Source organism: Pocillopora damicornis, chromosome 9 (genome assembly GCF_964200805.1).
Source record: "Pocillopora damicornis chromosome 9, jaPocDami1.2, whole genome shotgun sequence".
Lineage (NCBI taxonomy): Eukaryota > Metazoa > Cnidaria > Anthozoa > Scleractinia > Pocilloporidae > Pocillopora > Pocillopora damicornis.
The window spans coordinates 21,111,865-21,127,133 of NC_142678.1; the positions used below are offsets into that span (position 1 = coordinate 21,111,865).

Consider the following 15,269-nt stretch of genomic DNA (forward strand, 5'->3'; position numbering starts at 1 on the left):
TGCTATTGCTTTTTGAGAGTTTCTATGATTCAATGAAAAACTTTGCAGATCAAGATATATTGTTCTGGTCCGGCGGTCATTTCATTTCTTCTCCTCATTTACGCACAGTCGAAAAATGGCAGACTATATTTATGCTGTGATGCTTTAACAAAGCGGGACATCCTGAGCGAACATTATTGACAACTATTTCCACTGCTGTGACCAATCAGAACGCGCCATGGTGGAAACACGTGGCCACATAATCAAAGAATGGTCCGGCGGTCATTTCATTTCTACTCCTCATTTACGCACAGTCGAAATTTGTCAGACTACATTTTATGCTTGATGCTTTAACAAAGCGGGACATCCTGAGCGAACATTATTGACGACTATCTCCACTGCTGTGACCAATCAGAACGCGACATGGTGGAAACACGTGGCCATATAATCAAAGAATGGGTCCAGCCTCACGCACAATGAAATATATCCACGAGGTGCATTTGAATTGACTGGTAACTCTGCAGTCATCTCTCAAATGATCATGGTATCATTTTTCAGTCTTAAGGTATCATGTGCAGATATTTAAAAGCTTTCGTGATATTCAATCATTCACTGCTTTAATTTTTGCCGGTTTTCTTCCTTCCATCAATTTGATATCAGAATTATATGCTCTATTGTTCAGATCACCTAGTTACCTCTATTATGATGAAAGAATTTCATTGTGTTGTCTGTTTTGTTTTCGTGTTCTTGCACGGAATCAATGCTGTGGAAAAGCCAAAAAATATAATTAATACGAATACATATATTTGTATTTTTCTAAAAAATCAGTTCCTCTTCTTGCTTCAAAGGATGGAAATGTATTTTGATTAACAAAATACCCAAATAGGACAAGTCGTGAACACTTTGGTCGTCACTTTTTAATTAACAATTCAGATGTGTTAAATTTGCCAACAATTAATCGAAGAAAGAGATCTCTATGGACGCCTATGACTTTGAGAAAGAAGAAAGTTTGTTCTCCTAAATAACAAAAGCCTAATTTTCACGGTCTTCAAAATTGCTAACTCGATTTCTTTTGAAATATTGAGCTGCATTTATATGTTAAAAACCGTTAATTTTTTCTGAGATGACTACTTTTGGGAAACATGAATTAGATCCATTTACGTGGAGGTCAGATGGTTCACTATCAAGTCTTGGGTAGGTCGAGTTTAGTACAGATATTTTAGTATTTCTGTCGTATTTTAACGCCGAAATTTCATATGATTGAACATGCCTTAATATCATGTATTAGTCCATAGAGAATACACGTTACGATTTAGACTTGCGATGCTAATCAAAAATCGTCAGGATTCTTTGGTTGTGCTATTGCTTGCATAAAGGTGAAACACCTTACACTATAGTTTTTATCCTTTTGCGGTCAGAAAATTTGGAAGCTTTCTGGTGGTGTACATTTTTTAATGTATCAATCTTGTAAGCCGTCGTTAACAGTATCGACGCTTGTGGAACCTGTAGACTATGTTTTGTTGCGACACTCATATGATTATTTAGTTGGAGCCCAGCCTTAATATTTAACTGTCATTTTAAACTGATGTGGCTTAACAACCGTCGTCAACCACCATTAGCTGGTTGGATCGTAAATAATTTTAACTATAAGATGGAGAGAGAGTTTAATGTGGCGACCATCCTTAATCTTTAGGCATATATTATGTGGCTACAGACTAATCATATCAGTTCATCTATACTGAAATGCTTGAAATTTCGTTCTTCGCCTAGTTTCTTGGACGGGAAAAATTGGCCTTATTCTTCACTGTTTAATCGAACGTAAATTAAAATAGCCATTTTTTTCAAACCTTCGGTGTTTGACCATTTCAGGCAGTACTTTTGTTTCAAGAGACGTTAAATACTCCGCTTCGGAAATCGCTAAGATGACCGAAGAAACAAGATATAGATACAGATGTCCCAGTATTCGAAGTCATTGCTTTGAGAGCAATTGACGCCATTTAGTTTTTTTTTAATGCATAAACAGTGATCATGACTGTATGGGTCATAATTACTCGGCGAAAACCTAAATTTAAGCAAGAAATTAACGAAATTAGGTTAAATTCTGAGAATTAATTATACAAAATGAAATCGCATTTTTTCCCGCTGACAAAACAAATTTAATGTGTTTTGTAAAGTTAACTATTGATCTAGGCCCCTGACCTCTTTTTGACGTTTGTTTACAAAGCAATAAAGTTGGCGTCTTTCGAATACTTACAATACATTACGCTAGCATCATACCGTTTTCAATAGCTTGAATTAAGCGAAGTTCTTGACGTTCCAAAGAGTTGCAATTTATCAGATATATGGTTAATGAGAACTTTATACTTGGGTATTTTATTTCAGTTATTGAAGTTTTAATTTCATGAGTTGAATTTTTATTTTAAACTTTGTTACCAATTCAGTCTGCCTCTCAGTACGCTTAACAGGAAACGCGAACACCACTGGATTAGTTTTTCTCCGGCTACACCATATCAGGTGAAGTTCAGAAAAACGTCTGTTAAAACGACACTGACTCGCATTTATCAGCATCCTTTGAAGTCAACCTAAGTTTAAAACAGGGCGGCTCAGGAGGTTCATTATTACTTTCCTCATATTTCACCATTGCATTTTGCTGTAAAACCTTGTTATTGTCACTAACTTCTTATAAGGATAAGGTAAGACGCTACAAATCTCCAAAATTGGAGAACATCATAAGTCAATATGATTTAGGAAGGGTCGTTCAAAATACCATAAAAAATATAGCAATCATGCAGAAGTGAAGAAAAGCCACTGTTTGAGTCTTCAAACATGTAATCAATATTATCTGACAGCAATTTTAGCCTATAATGCTGTAACAGCACAAAATGTGCCTGCCACATGCATGTTGAATCTAGGAGAAACTATTGTGGAAAATCTCTTGTTAAGTGCAAGGAGCAATTGAAACAAACCATTTTCAAGTTATGCTGGAATAATAAATTTATTTTGCCTTTTCATCCTTTTAAAAAGTCGTTATAGCTAAACATCTGAATTCAGACATCGAATGTACTATAGAGTCTCCATAATTGATATTTAATACACTTCTGTAAGTTCAGGAGTGGGGTAGGGCTTATTAATTCCTTGACTTCTGGGTAGGCTTTTATTTCGCGAAAATTCCCTTGGGGCAGAACATCGATGTATTGAATACAATATACAGAATGTATGTCTTCGGTTGAAAATCAACAAAAACGGAAGCTAGTAGAGGCTTTCAAATACTTGCATATTTAAATTGAGCCCAAACGAATCACTGAGAAAATATTGTTTCAGAATTTGTGTTCAGGGAGGGGGGGGGGGGGGTGAAAGGACGTATCAAAGAGGGGTCTTTCAACTTGTTATTGAATGATACTATCCAACTACGAATGGTATTGAACTGAATTAAAAAACGTTGAGAAAAGCGGAAAACTTAAAACCGTCTAGGTTTAAAATGCCGAAAATGTCTTTAAAACGACGACGTTTGGAAGTTACTTAGTGCCATTATAGATCAAGTCAAGATAAAATACTAAGTGGGCATTTAAATGTAGAAGGAATTCCTTAGAGGTATGAACATGATGGCAAAGTAAAACAAAGAGAAACTGCCCATAAATAAAGAATATAATAATAATAGACACTTTAAATCTAAACGAAGTCAACCAGATTGATAGACTGTCAATTAAATTTTTCAGAGTGCACAAGAAGTAGGAAGATGGTCGTCAAATTCAACGTGGTGCTTATCATCTTCGTTTGTATTTTAATTTCTATCGAGGGTCGTTCGGTTAAAGAGGTAAGTGATTCATGCAAAATACGGAATCGTTCTCTTACTTTAGATAGTTTGGCTTGGGCTGTTTACATAGATAACATTATTGTCTCTTGGGGAGGAACTTGCCGGGCTGAATAGAATAAGCATTGTTGCGGTAATTAGTTCCCTTCAACAATTGACTTTATCGTTTCCGTATAGCTGTACGCTTGCACCTAAATCGATAACTCAGGTTGTCATGAATAAAGGCAAGGGAAGAGATGGACCAAATTAATGTTCACTTATTTGGTTTTTTTTCAGCACATTTTTGATATTGAGACCCATAACAAGTCTGTGGTGATGGAAGAACGAGGTACACGAAGAAAAATCGTTATATTGAAAACAGTTCATGAATTTCATATCAATGTTTCAACCATTCTACGACAAAGGCAAGTGCGGTAAGCTTCATGACCAAAACGCAGTGCTTAGGAAATGACCACACGGTGACCGTCAGTCTTTTGTTTCGTAAACAGTGAACGGATGACATCTGCAAAACTCGTCAATGCTGGATTATCGCTAGCATCCATTGCTAAATGATTCGAAACGAGATGCACCTTGAAAATAACCTGACCGAGAAACAGCTTTTAGGAAAGTTGCCAAGTATGACTAAAACTGGGTATGGAGATCTTATAGATACTGCCTCTTACCTAGACTAGCAATGACTCATTACAAGTCTCTTGAAATGGAACATAATTCCCACATGATTATTGGTATTTTGCTTCACATTTTAGGATCAGAAGGGTGCACATATAGGAACAAGGAATACGAACCAGGCGCAACCGTTAACATCGCTGTGGCTCCAAAGTATGATCGCTGCGATGAGTGCAAATGCATTAGAGGGAAATTCAAAAAATGCACAAAGTTATACAGTTGTCACGTAACTAATCAGTGTAAGATGGAAGACTATGTATGGCGTCCAGATAGTTGCTGCCCTGAATGCAAACAAAAAGGCGAGCCCTGTATTATTTTTCTCTTTCTATCGACATATGTCTCTAATGTGCCTAACATTTATTAACCTGTGAACAGTTTGTCTTTCTGTTCTTGTTATTAGTTTCTGTATTCTTTTCTCCAGCACGTACTCATGCTATAGGAGACTTTTAATTTACCCATTTATCTTCGATCTCCACATCACCTGTGTTTCTTTCATTCTGAGTTCTAACTCAGGTGCTCCGTGGTAGGGCCTAAATTCAAAATTTGTGGTTAGTCCAGCCGTGACAGCTATCGAAACTCTTAAGCGTAAAGAGAACGTCCGAGTTTATTACATCAAGGCCTAAAAAGGAAAAAAAACAACAACAAAAACAACAACATTATATGAGAGGGACAATATTTTCACATGCTTTCCACAGCTTTTCACGTTCCTTTATTTCACATGAAGTAAGTTTAGACTGTGAAAACCTCATAAAGAATTTGCTCTTTGCATTGATTTAACAATATTTCTATTAGAGTTCCTTACTTATAGATTGTCAATCAGTAAAAATGTCCGCCTTATCCACTTTTATTTTCTTTTAGACCTTCAAACTCTTAATAACAAATACCCCAGATGATGTTTTACTTTCTCCTTATGCACCAAATTCTTTTTCCCTCGATTCTTCAGTTACAAAGAGAAAATAACTTTCAAATCTCCAAATTCCTTGTTCTCATTCCTGTTTTGTATTTCGTCCTCCGATTAATTATTTTCTGCAGGGACTGCAGATTCCCATTTTACATTTATTCTTGATCTACTTTATCTAAAGAATAAACCCATGGCGATCCATGATCATTGACCATCATTGACGTTTTTGATTTACAGGTTGTTCCGATGACAGAAAAGTTGGCGAAAAATGGGAGAGGTTAGTGCGTTTGCCGGAGGGTGAGAAGGAAGGAATCTGTTCTTTATGCGAATGCAGCGCAGACGGTACAGAGTTTTGTAAAGAAAATCTTTTGTTATGCTTCAAACCAGAAGGATGCATAGAGACTGAAATGAAGCCAGATCACTGCTGTCCTCAGTGCAGTAAGTATCGGCAAAACAACAGATCCACTGGAAGTCCAGGCTCATGATACGAAACGAACGTGAAGGCGATTCTTTCTTCATTGCGTCAACAAGGGTCTAGTTTACGTTCGGTACAGGTCTTGAGCTTGGGATATCACTGGTGGGCCCCTCACACACACACACACAAAAAACTTGCTAGTCAATCTAACACGTTATTGCGGCCAGAATTGTGGTAGCCCATAAAATATTACTTTTGAAAAGTTTTCAGCCTGGCTGGGTTAACATGATACTCCATGATGTAAAACAATTTCATTGCTTCGTTTGAGTTAAGATCACAACTAAATGGCGAACTCAGAGCCACTTAATCTTTGCCTTTCTTCGTCTCCCCCCCCCCCCCCCCCCCATCCCCAGAACTTCTGTAAGAGAGGACCGAAGTGGATCAGGATAGCCATTGTTCAAGCCGAATGTTTAGTGACCCGTGTGGCTTGGCGACCGAAAACAAAATTGAAATTTCTAATCATTAAGTCTTCTTTCAAAAGAGATTGTGGGAACGTGAATGTAAGTGTTCTCTAGATCTGCAAGAAGAATAAAAAGTAGTCCATCCATAGTTAAACAAAGAAGCAACCACCTCAACTCCTGCGCAAGTGCATTTGTTTATTTTTCCTCTCGAACAAACCTCACAGAAACATGGGCAACAGCGGTTACTACACCACCACCCATCTTTACAATTGAGGAAGGTACAGAAGAATCCTCACTTCCGTTTCCATTTGGTTTCGATGCCAATACGGATCAAGACCGATAACAACAGGTACTGACAAAATATATATCTATAAGACTCCTTCTTTTCATGTCTGTGATAAAAGACATAATGGAGACGTTTCGTTTGTTGTTTTCCTTTTCTTTTTACTTATCACAGGATTTCTTTTTTAACGAGGAGGGTGGGTGGAATTTTGAGAGGGTACAACTGGAATAAAGACAACAGTAGTCTACCGTTGAAATCGATGATAACCTAGGTTATCTGTAACAGAACCTTACATATGTCTAGAATCACGTAGGAACAAAAATGCTCTGTTCGAGCAAAACTTGGGAGATACATTGCCCTTGTTGGTTACCAATCTATGAGGCTTTTAATCTTATAAGTGACAAACTTCTCCAGTCTTATGCTTTTAAACGATCGATTTAGTGTAAGTCTTATCTCAGAACATCTTTTTCTTTTTGCAGGTAATGCTTTTCTTCGGCCATTTACTTACAGGTGTGCATGATGTCGTGAAAAATTTTATTCCGCATTTTGCGGAAGAATCGTGATGATGAATCGAGCTTAAACAAGTCACTTTTGTGAGAACTGTATAGAATATGGAAATAAAGACTAACCAGAAATGCAATGGAAATACGGAAATACATTGTTATTCTATACTGCAGTAATTGATATAAAGTCCATTGGTAATTGCCGGTAATCGCGTTTGAGTTTGATTCAAATTGAATCAATACAATCCCTACAGTCAGGAAGTAAATCTTGCATCATATAAAATACAGAAAAACTTAGAAAAGAAAAATAAATTTTACAATAACTAGTGAGAAGATATCAACACTCGACAACTCTTTCTTCTGCTCTCTTAAGCCTCTTTTTATTTCCCTGTTCATCGTCTATTTTGAAAAGTGATTTAGAAAAAACGAACCTAGATAGAATGGTTTATAATTTGTTTTTTCATTTATTTTTCTGTCACGAGTCATTTACTGACACTTGAACAAATATCAGACAGCTCTCATTTTGGACGTAAGTTATTACTTTTACACTGGACCTGACCTGGCATCCATGAAAATTAATCATAGTGTAAATGGACGTTTAACACAACACGTTCAAGTTAGTAGCTTTAATTTAAAAATGTTTAAATTTGTTAGCAGGAAATGAAGAAGCATAATTTTGATTAAAAAAGTTAAGATCAGTTGCTTTCTTTAGTAAAATTTAATCCAAACAACTCATTTAACTCCAGGCCGCTTGATCGTTAGCGGAGCCTTATCTCCAGCGGAGCCTCATCGCATACAGTCAGTTCTGAATGCCTTTTAAAACAAAGGTCGTCATTAATATCTATTGCCTTCCGTAAACCGTTTGATTAAAATTTAGATAACAAATTGAATGATATATTAGGTCCAATCATTTACTTTTTCATTTCTACTCTTGAGTTTTATATACCGGTGTAGACGCCCAAATGTTAGACATACTGATGAATCAAAAAGCGAAAATTCCTAAGCGCTTAAGTTAAACTCATCTTTTCATCTCAGGTTGTCAATGAAAACATTGCCATATTCATGGAACCAGTCGCATGACCGTAAACAAACTGAGCCTAAATTAAAGTCCCAAACTCCATATAAACATACTTGCAAGGCGCAATTTAAGTGTCTAGACACTCATTCCACAAATTATCACAGGTGCGTTCTCAGTCGTGTTTATTAAGATAAGGGTAAAAAACAATAAAGCTTTTGTAATCAGTAATGGCATTGAAAAATATGACTTTAATCCAATCTCCACTGTGGCGTTAAAAAGGAGATTTAAATGAGGTTTCTGGTGTAATTTTTCTGGTTTAACAATCTGTTCATCTCGTGTAATAATCTTCTCGATTAATTGATCGGTTTTTAGTTTCCACGAATCAAGATAACGACTATGTCAGGAAGGTATAAACAATGAGTCTGTGATTTAGGGAAAATTTGCAAAATAATTGCACGATTTATTTGCCACAAAAAAGTTGATATCAGAATTATCTTCTCTTAAGATAACATCTCTTCCTTACCATGAGTTCTTAAAGCAAGTTCCATAATTGATTGTTTTGTTCTGTTTTTACTATTAGTTGCTGCAAATTTCTGTCCCCTGGTCAGTGAAATAAAGTAATTTTTTAGTTTTCTCTCCTTTTTATTCTGTTGTGGCAAAAAAATTGAATGCCGATATTTACAGCCTGAAACATCAAGTCGTCACCACGCATTGTAAATCTCTTTCAGACATGAAGATTCGTTGAAACGAGCTCAATCAGTTGATAGACAGAAATTAAAACGAACCTGTAAAATTCCCACAATTTATAGCCTTAAATAACAAAGGTAAAGAGATTTCCTTCTTTTGAAATTACAGTAACACGCAAAGTACTCAGTCATTCATAAAACTATTCGATGATTAAAAAACTGCTACCCTGTTTAAGTTGACCGTGTTCTCGCACGTGGAATAAATTCCCTTTGTAGCTACAATAGTAACGTGTCATTATCAGTAATTCATTTTTTCTCAGTTGTCCCACGCTCCTGTCCAATGTTTAACTTCTGTCTCCTATTCATGACAGCGCTCATGACTTAACGTCTTTCCTCACCTTCTCTAACACTACTCAAGACACTTTCATTCAACACTACCAGTTGTATGTACCCAAGGAATTGGTATACGACCCAGCTCAGTTGGTGAAACTTCCCACCCTGGCCTAAAATCAAAAGGTTTGAGACGCAAGTTCTTATTACAGCAGACCCCGTCATACTTTTCAATTTTTCTTGCACTCTGGAGAAAAATATTACAAAGAACCCTTCATTCTTGACATACCTAAAATTTTCTCTTTCCGTTCAAGTCATCGTGTTTTTTCAATTTATTATAGCTACATTTTCATGGTCGAATGGCTTGTGCGAAATTTTTCCATTAACGGTTCCAAGAAAACAAACGAATTTCCTCACCTTTTAAAGGGTTTTCTACTTAAAAAATTATCATAAACTCAGATTTATGACCCTATCCTATTCGAAAGAAATTTTCTACTCCAAAAGAAAGCAACTCAACATTTTATCATGAACGACGGACCTTTATGAGAAAAGATGAATCATAATAATAACTGCGGTATTGTGATAGAACAAGACTAAACAGCTTTCCATGATTACTGATCTAGTTGCTCGTTATGCATTGGATTGACAAAGAGTATAAGATAGATGTTATCGCTATGTGCAGGAGATATTCTGTAAATGTGGCTACAGACTTTCCTATCTCCCATTTCATAAATTTATGATTTCTCTCATCGAGGTCTCTTCGATAGACAAGGAAATTGTTTTATTCTTGATGACTTTAAATTGGAAACAAAGCCAAATTTTAAATTACACCTTCAATGTTTAATCATTTCAGCACTTATCCTTTTTTGATGGACAGTTTGAAAACTCGTTAAAAACCGATTGCCGAAACAAAAGGATAAAACAGGGGTGAGTTACGTTTCGCTTCATCCACATTAAATTCCTGTTAATAAGATTAAGGGTGGTCATGGTTGCAAGGATCGTGATAACTTAGGTAAAGTCTTTTACTAGTAGTTTAAGTTGATTTTCATTCATCGATCCTCGCTTGAAATAACGAACTTAAATTTATCATGTTAATTTACAATTTGAATAGATGAGACAAGTTTTGATATGACAGCAGTGAATATAAATATTAGTTTTCTCTATTGACAAAGACGTTCTGCAATTTGTCTGATGAAAGTTCAGTTTTATACATTTTACCTCCAAAGCTGTTTTGACATTCAGAATTGCGAAAATGTCACCACAAAGCTATTCGTGTGTCGTTTTGTGTATTCTTTCGATACATCGCACACTGCACGAGTCTTAGAACAAGTCAGTCAGACCATTGACCTCTTAAACTACTAAAATTTGTCAAACCATATGGCTATCGAGAATTAATTGAGGTCATTTCAATTAATTATTATCATTAATTTTGGTCATTCTGCTTAGCAAATTTTACCCTTATTGCCTGCTTAGTAGGTCGTTAAGTTCACTTATCGTTGGACAGGGATACGCTACAGACCGTTGGATTAGTAATTGTTCCAAGCTAACAGTCGAAGGTAAGAAAATTGGTCTGTTGAAGTTAGGAATGACACTCGGTTAGTATTATTTGAAATTCGCTCAAGCTTACAGTAATGTAGCTGAAAGAGACCACTTTTATAAATGAAGACAAAGGTTCAACGCGTTTAACAATCCCTAAAATTTTCAATAGTTCCGAAAAGCGGAACAAATTCAACTCCAACGAGAGTTTCTTTACACGTGGCTTTGTTTAAGGGGAAGAAAGTTGTTACGGATCTCAAACTGATATTTATAAAAAGAATGGACCATAGAAACTTGTCCAGATAATCGAAGATTCCGTATAACTGAAGGTCCGGATAGTAGAGGTTTGTACTAAAATTCAGTATTTTATGTCCGCGTCACAGCCAGGTAAACGATATGCATTCTTTTTGGCTAGTACACAACCGCTGCGACACAAAACTTCAATTTAAGCTAAACCCAGTTACTTATTCGTGGACAAAATTACCGGTCGTCTAGGGCTGTGCTGGTTTTTGATACCAAGATCTTGTAAAAGGCAACCTTAGTCAAAAAAATGAAATGACCACAACCACTCAACAGAATGTGAACTGCTCCTTTCAGACTGCACACGAGGTACAAAAATGGCTGTCAAATTCATCATAGCGGTTGTTTTCTTTATCTGTCTGTTTATGACTCTAGAGAGTCGCTCTGTCAGTAAGGTAAGTAGTTGACTACGATGCTGTTCTTGTATCTCCTTTAGTAATTGAAAACGCATAACTTTGACTGCTGTTGAAAATATTCGGAATAAATGCTATTTTTTATTACTAAGTATACCTCCGTTACTGACTAAACAACTCTCACAATCGTTGGGTTTGTTCTGAATTGCCATGGCACGCCTTTATGGGTGTTTCTATCAGAGCACTATAGACACTGGAATTTCAGTGCCTTTACTCAGCCAAACGAGAGTCTTTGTACCGGAAGAAACGCTTCGGCAAAAGCGAACGCTTAGAAGCAATAATTCGGTTAACAGCACTCTTGAAGCAGAAAGTTGGTTAGATAATCTCACTCCTCCACGAAAAGTAAAGCTAACTTTTTCAGGAGTTCGTGCCCTTTTTTCCCTCCTACTTTCCATGCCACAATAAAGCAGCTACTTCCGGGATTGGTTCATGACATCAATGTTATTTTTCACTTAAACGTGCATTTTGTTAATTTTCAACATGTGTCGACACAGGGATCCGTTGCACGAAGGTCTGGTAAGTAGGCATGCACAGTTACAAACAAGATTCCGAGCTGTAAGAACTGTAAGGAGAGGAAAGATAAAATAGGTTTGAAAGTATGAAAAAGAGGGTTTTTTAAAGGGTGAGATGATCAGTCTCATTTAGATTTGTCATTCGGAAATTGCCCCCACACGGCCCAAACATTGGCCAGTGGCCGTCGCCATTTTGAAAATCGCTTTTTTCATCTAACAGCAATCTGTTTGAACAATCAGCAACTACGAAAAAAGAGATCTTGAGTCAAACTGAACTTTTACCTATGACCAGACTAAAAGCCTTTCGAGAATCGTGCGTTCTGGTCGCGCGTGTGGGCCCAGGTTGATAAGCTGTTTTCAAAATGTTGGTTGTTGAGTCTAGAGTTAGCACATTTGAAGAAGATTTTCGAACACGTAAGCCACTCGTTGGGATCTCAAGATGCAGTTACGAGAGTATGTTTCTCTTTTAAGACATGTTCTGAAACTTGACTGAGTTTTATCAAAGGGTATTTCTCCATGATTTGGGTTTAGAGTTTGGACTACCTTGTGGGCGATTGCGATTAAATGAATTCCTCGCCTACACGCCACTCGCTTGCGCACCGCCCATCTCGGCTTTTGATCAAATTTGAAACTCGTCTTAAAAAAAAGTTTCGTTGTTGACAGATTATAAGCTGTTACATATTTTTCCTGTAGCACTTAACTCTATATTGTGACTGTTAATTACAGCCCCGTGCCATGGAGATGAAATCGTTTATCACAACACCACCCACCCAATAGAGAGCGCTAGTTGCACATCCTGTATCTGTTCCCATGGATCTATAGGTGAATGTCATTACCACCATTGCGACATAGGACTGGGTATGCCAATAGAGGCATGCGACAACTGGATGACCGGAGAGGAAGGAATATGCTGTCCTCGATGCCGTAAGAGACGAAAATATTATTTTAAGTAGATCAGAGTAACAAAGGTTTTTAATAAAGTTTACCTTAAAAAGTAGAGGAGTGACTAAAACGAAAACTTGACTGTAAGCAAACCACAGAAATGATACGACAAAAACCGGTTTGTTTTACATGAATGTCTGGCAAGCTATACCGAGAGAGAGCTACTGTGGAAATTTGTTCCTCTCAAGAAGATTTGGAGACAACTTTGTGTTAGCATCGGTGGTGAGCTAAGTTATAGTTAATAGTGGGCTTAATTAAGTTAACTAAGGATGATTACTGTGTTGTCTATGGGAGTCGCTCCTTTGCAAGAATATTACACGTTCTTTAAGAAAAGTAGGTGGGTTTGTAGGAGTATAGTGTTCTTCCTGTCGGTTAGACTATCCCCCTAACTATAATCAAAGCTAGAAGTCTTACCTCGTAAAAGTGGCATGGAATTTAATATATTTTCCTCCTAATTTTATTAGCTTGTGATAATGATGGTGATACCTGGGCCAAGCGCGTGAATTCCGAAACCTGCTATGATTGTACCTGTAAAGATTCGTCAGCTCATTGCAATTTGGTCTATTGCCCAGAGTGTGATGGAATCGCTGAACCAATTCCCGGAAGATGTTGCCCCAAGTGCACTCCAAGTTAGTTTCGGTATTAAGGCCTTGACACACTCCATACTTCATATTTTTTATTCGTTTCTCTCTCTCCTCGCGTCCTATTTTTGACATGCCTCGATCATTCCTCTATTTAAACGCCTTTGCTTTTATGTTCTACTTGCTTTCCTTTGTTCCTTTTGTTTGTCTCACATTCTGTTATTTTTGGTTGATTGTAAAAAAGAAAGTACTATCTCCCTGTCACTACCCCATACAGCGGTTCAACCGTCGACAGAGCCTTTGTTCTTCACGATCCCGCTGACCACAGCAAGGCCTGAGCCAGAATTTCCATTCCCATTCCCATTTCGTAAGAAGCGCGTCATGATGTCACATGATAATAATGACGCACGTGCTGAGAAGTTGGTTTAAGATTCACCACGTGAGAAGAAAGGTGAGAACGAACGTCATTTTATTGACACATGCCAGTTATTTTAAAATACAGAGATTCAGCAGGGACAACGCAAAGCTTTGAAAACGGTGCATACACTAGGCTGAAAACGCGTGATGGACACGACGTGAACATTCACGAAACGTCACCTTGTGCATAGGAGTTGGAAAAAAATTCATTCCATTCCAGCGCTCCGTTGCTCATTTTGTATTACGTTTTGTTAGCTCCATCTGCTAATTAATATCAAAGAAAAATTGGCACAAATCCATGATGACTAAAAGGACGATTCTTCTCGGCCGGAATCGCTTTATCACTTCCTCTTTTACTTTTTGTATTTGCAGAATTTTCAAGATCTATCAAGACGAAAAAACTTGGAAAAAGTCTCAAGCAATATTGAAAAGAAAATGAATCGAATCCGGACTTTTGATCGTGTAGTTGTATAATGGTGATTCTTTATTAAGTTAGCATGATGCAATAAACGAAACTGATTTTAACTGAAATTAAAGAAACCTTATAATGCTATACAGGTACTTACATTTTTCGAGCTTTTTTAGAATATATATCATCCACACTTATATACTTTCCAGGTCAAAGGTGTATCATGCTTTCAATACGACAAAATAACCGACGATGATTCGATTTTAGCTTGCAACGGTAGTCAAAATTTCAAGTTAAGTGGCTATTTATCGGCTAATTAATCTTCTAGTTTTAGAGATGGCAAGATTACCCAAACGACAGACGAGAATACAAATAATGGACGACACCTTACATCTTAACACAATAGCTAGGTAGTTTTTTGTGACACCGAGAACCAATTTTTCCTTTCTATTCAATTTTTGCACAGCTGTTGAAATAATTACATCTTTGTTTCACCAAAAATATACGAATATTCCTTTCAAACAACTCTCAACCTAAAAGCTAGGGAGGAAATCTGCGTCACTCATTTCATTTAGATGCTATCTCCTTGCTCCAGTACTTCCTTTTTTTTCCCTTGGTAAGTATTCTGGAATAAGATGTGATTTTCCAATTGAAACAAAATAAGGTAAAATACTGAACTTGAAAACAAATTAGGAAAAAACAGGCGTGTTAGACAAGGTAAGCCACACGCAATGTTAGTTACAAAATTAGCCGGAACTCGAAAGAAAGGAAACATTTGCTGTCGCCAGAGAGTAACATCACTGCTGACGGATATTTCAGATCTGACCTTTTTAACTTTGTTCTAAGCGCGAGTAATTTTTTTAAGTCTAAAAGAGTAAATCACACTTTTAGACAAAAAGTCTAAAAACCTTCATGGCATACATATGCATGGTAAAGGCGCAATCGATACTAACTCGTTTCGACTTAGGTTTTAAGTACATCTTCTGCGTCATTGATCCCTTCTTAAAGTTTCATGTTGTTTTTGAATTAAGAATCCTTCCGTTCAGGGAACAATTTTCTGTCAAAAGAAAACCAATTTCCTTTCTTGTTTAACCAGTTTCATTTAC

General features: G+C 36.9%; 2 protein-coding genes across 8 annotated transcripts; both read left to right on the top strand.

The window, feature by feature from the left end:
* Positions 1-236: 236 nt before the first annotated feature.
* LOC113679673 (uncharacterized) lies at positions 237-7,162 on the top strand. 4 transcript variants are annotated; one of them, XM_089182318.1, is made up of 8 exons: positions 1,150-1,173; positions 2,421-2,493; positions 3,696-3,793; positions 4,067-4,118; positions 4,537-4,755; positions 5,595-5,795; positions 6,458-6,582; positions 6,996-7,162. In XM_089182318.1, the coding sequence occupies exons 3-7, from the start codon at positions 3,716-3,718 to the stop codon at positions 6,574-6,576; spliced, it is 669 nt and encodes a 222-aa protein (XP_089038444.1). In that variant the 5' UTR covers positions 1,150-1,173; positions 2,421-2,493; positions 3,696-3,715; the 3' UTR covers positions 6,577-6,582; positions 6,996-7,162. The 4 variants fall into 4 exon arrangements, with proteins under 4 accessions (XP_089038443.1, XP_089038442.1, XP_089038444.1 ...); XM_089182317.1 differs by lacking the exons at positions 1,150-1,173; positions 2,421-2,493 and adding an exon at positions 237-544; XM_089182316.1 differs by lacking the exon at positions 2,421-2,493 and having other exon boundaries at positions 741-1,173.
* Positions 7,163-9,053: 1,891 nt separating this feature from the next.
* LOC113679672 (von Willebrand factor C and EGF domain-containing protein) lies at positions 9,054-14,285 on the top strand. Of its 4 annotated transcripts, none has more exons than XM_027196632.2 (9): positions 9,054-9,239; positions 9,907-9,980; positions 10,527-10,609; positions 11,187-11,284; positions 11,797-11,818; positions 12,541-12,738; positions 13,221-13,385; positions 13,615-13,788; positions 14,127-14,285. In XM_027196632.2, the coding sequence occupies exons 4-8, from the start codon at positions 11,207-11,209 to the stop codon at positions 13,764-13,766; spliced, it is 615 nt and encodes a 204-aa protein (XP_027052433.2). In that variant the 5' UTR covers positions 9,054-9,239; positions 9,907-9,980; positions 10,527-10,609; positions 11,187-11,206; the 3' UTR covers positions 13,767-13,788; positions 14,127-14,285. The 4 variants fall into 4 exon arrangements, with proteins under 4 accessions (XP_027052433.2, XP_027052436.2, XP_027052434.2 ...); XM_027196635.2 differs by having other exon boundaries at positions 9,063-9,239; positions 10,558-10,609; XM_027196633.2 differs by having other exon boundaries at positions 9,101-9,239; positions 10,530-10,609.
* Positions 14,286-15,269: the final 984 nt, after the last annotated feature.

Bases quoted from the DNA above. Each gene is read 5' to 3' on its own strand.
- LOC113679672 (XM_027196632.2), top strand. From the start codon at position 11,207: ATGGCTGTCAAATTCATCATAGCGGTTGTTTTCTTTATCTGTCTGTTT. The intron at 11,285-11,796 runs GTAAGTAGTTGA...GTGTCGACACAG, and splicing joins AGAGTCGCTCTGTCAGTAAG to GGATCCGTTGCACGAAGGTC. The intron at 13,386-13,614 runs GTTAGTTTCGGT...TACCCCATACAG, and splicing joins TTGCCCCAAGTGCACTCCAA to CGGTTCAACCGTCGACAGAG.
- LOC113679673 (XM_089182316.1), top strand. From the start codon at position 1,152: ATGGTTCACTATCAAGTCTTGG. The intron at 1,174-3,695 runs GTAGGTCGAGTT...TAAATTTTTCAG, and splicing joins GGTTCACTATCAAGTCTTGG to AGTGCACAAGAAGTAGGAAG. The intron at 5,796-6,457 runs GTAAGTATCGGC...CAAACCTCACAG, and splicing joins TCACTGCTGTCCTCAGTGCA to AAACATGGGCAACAGCGGTT.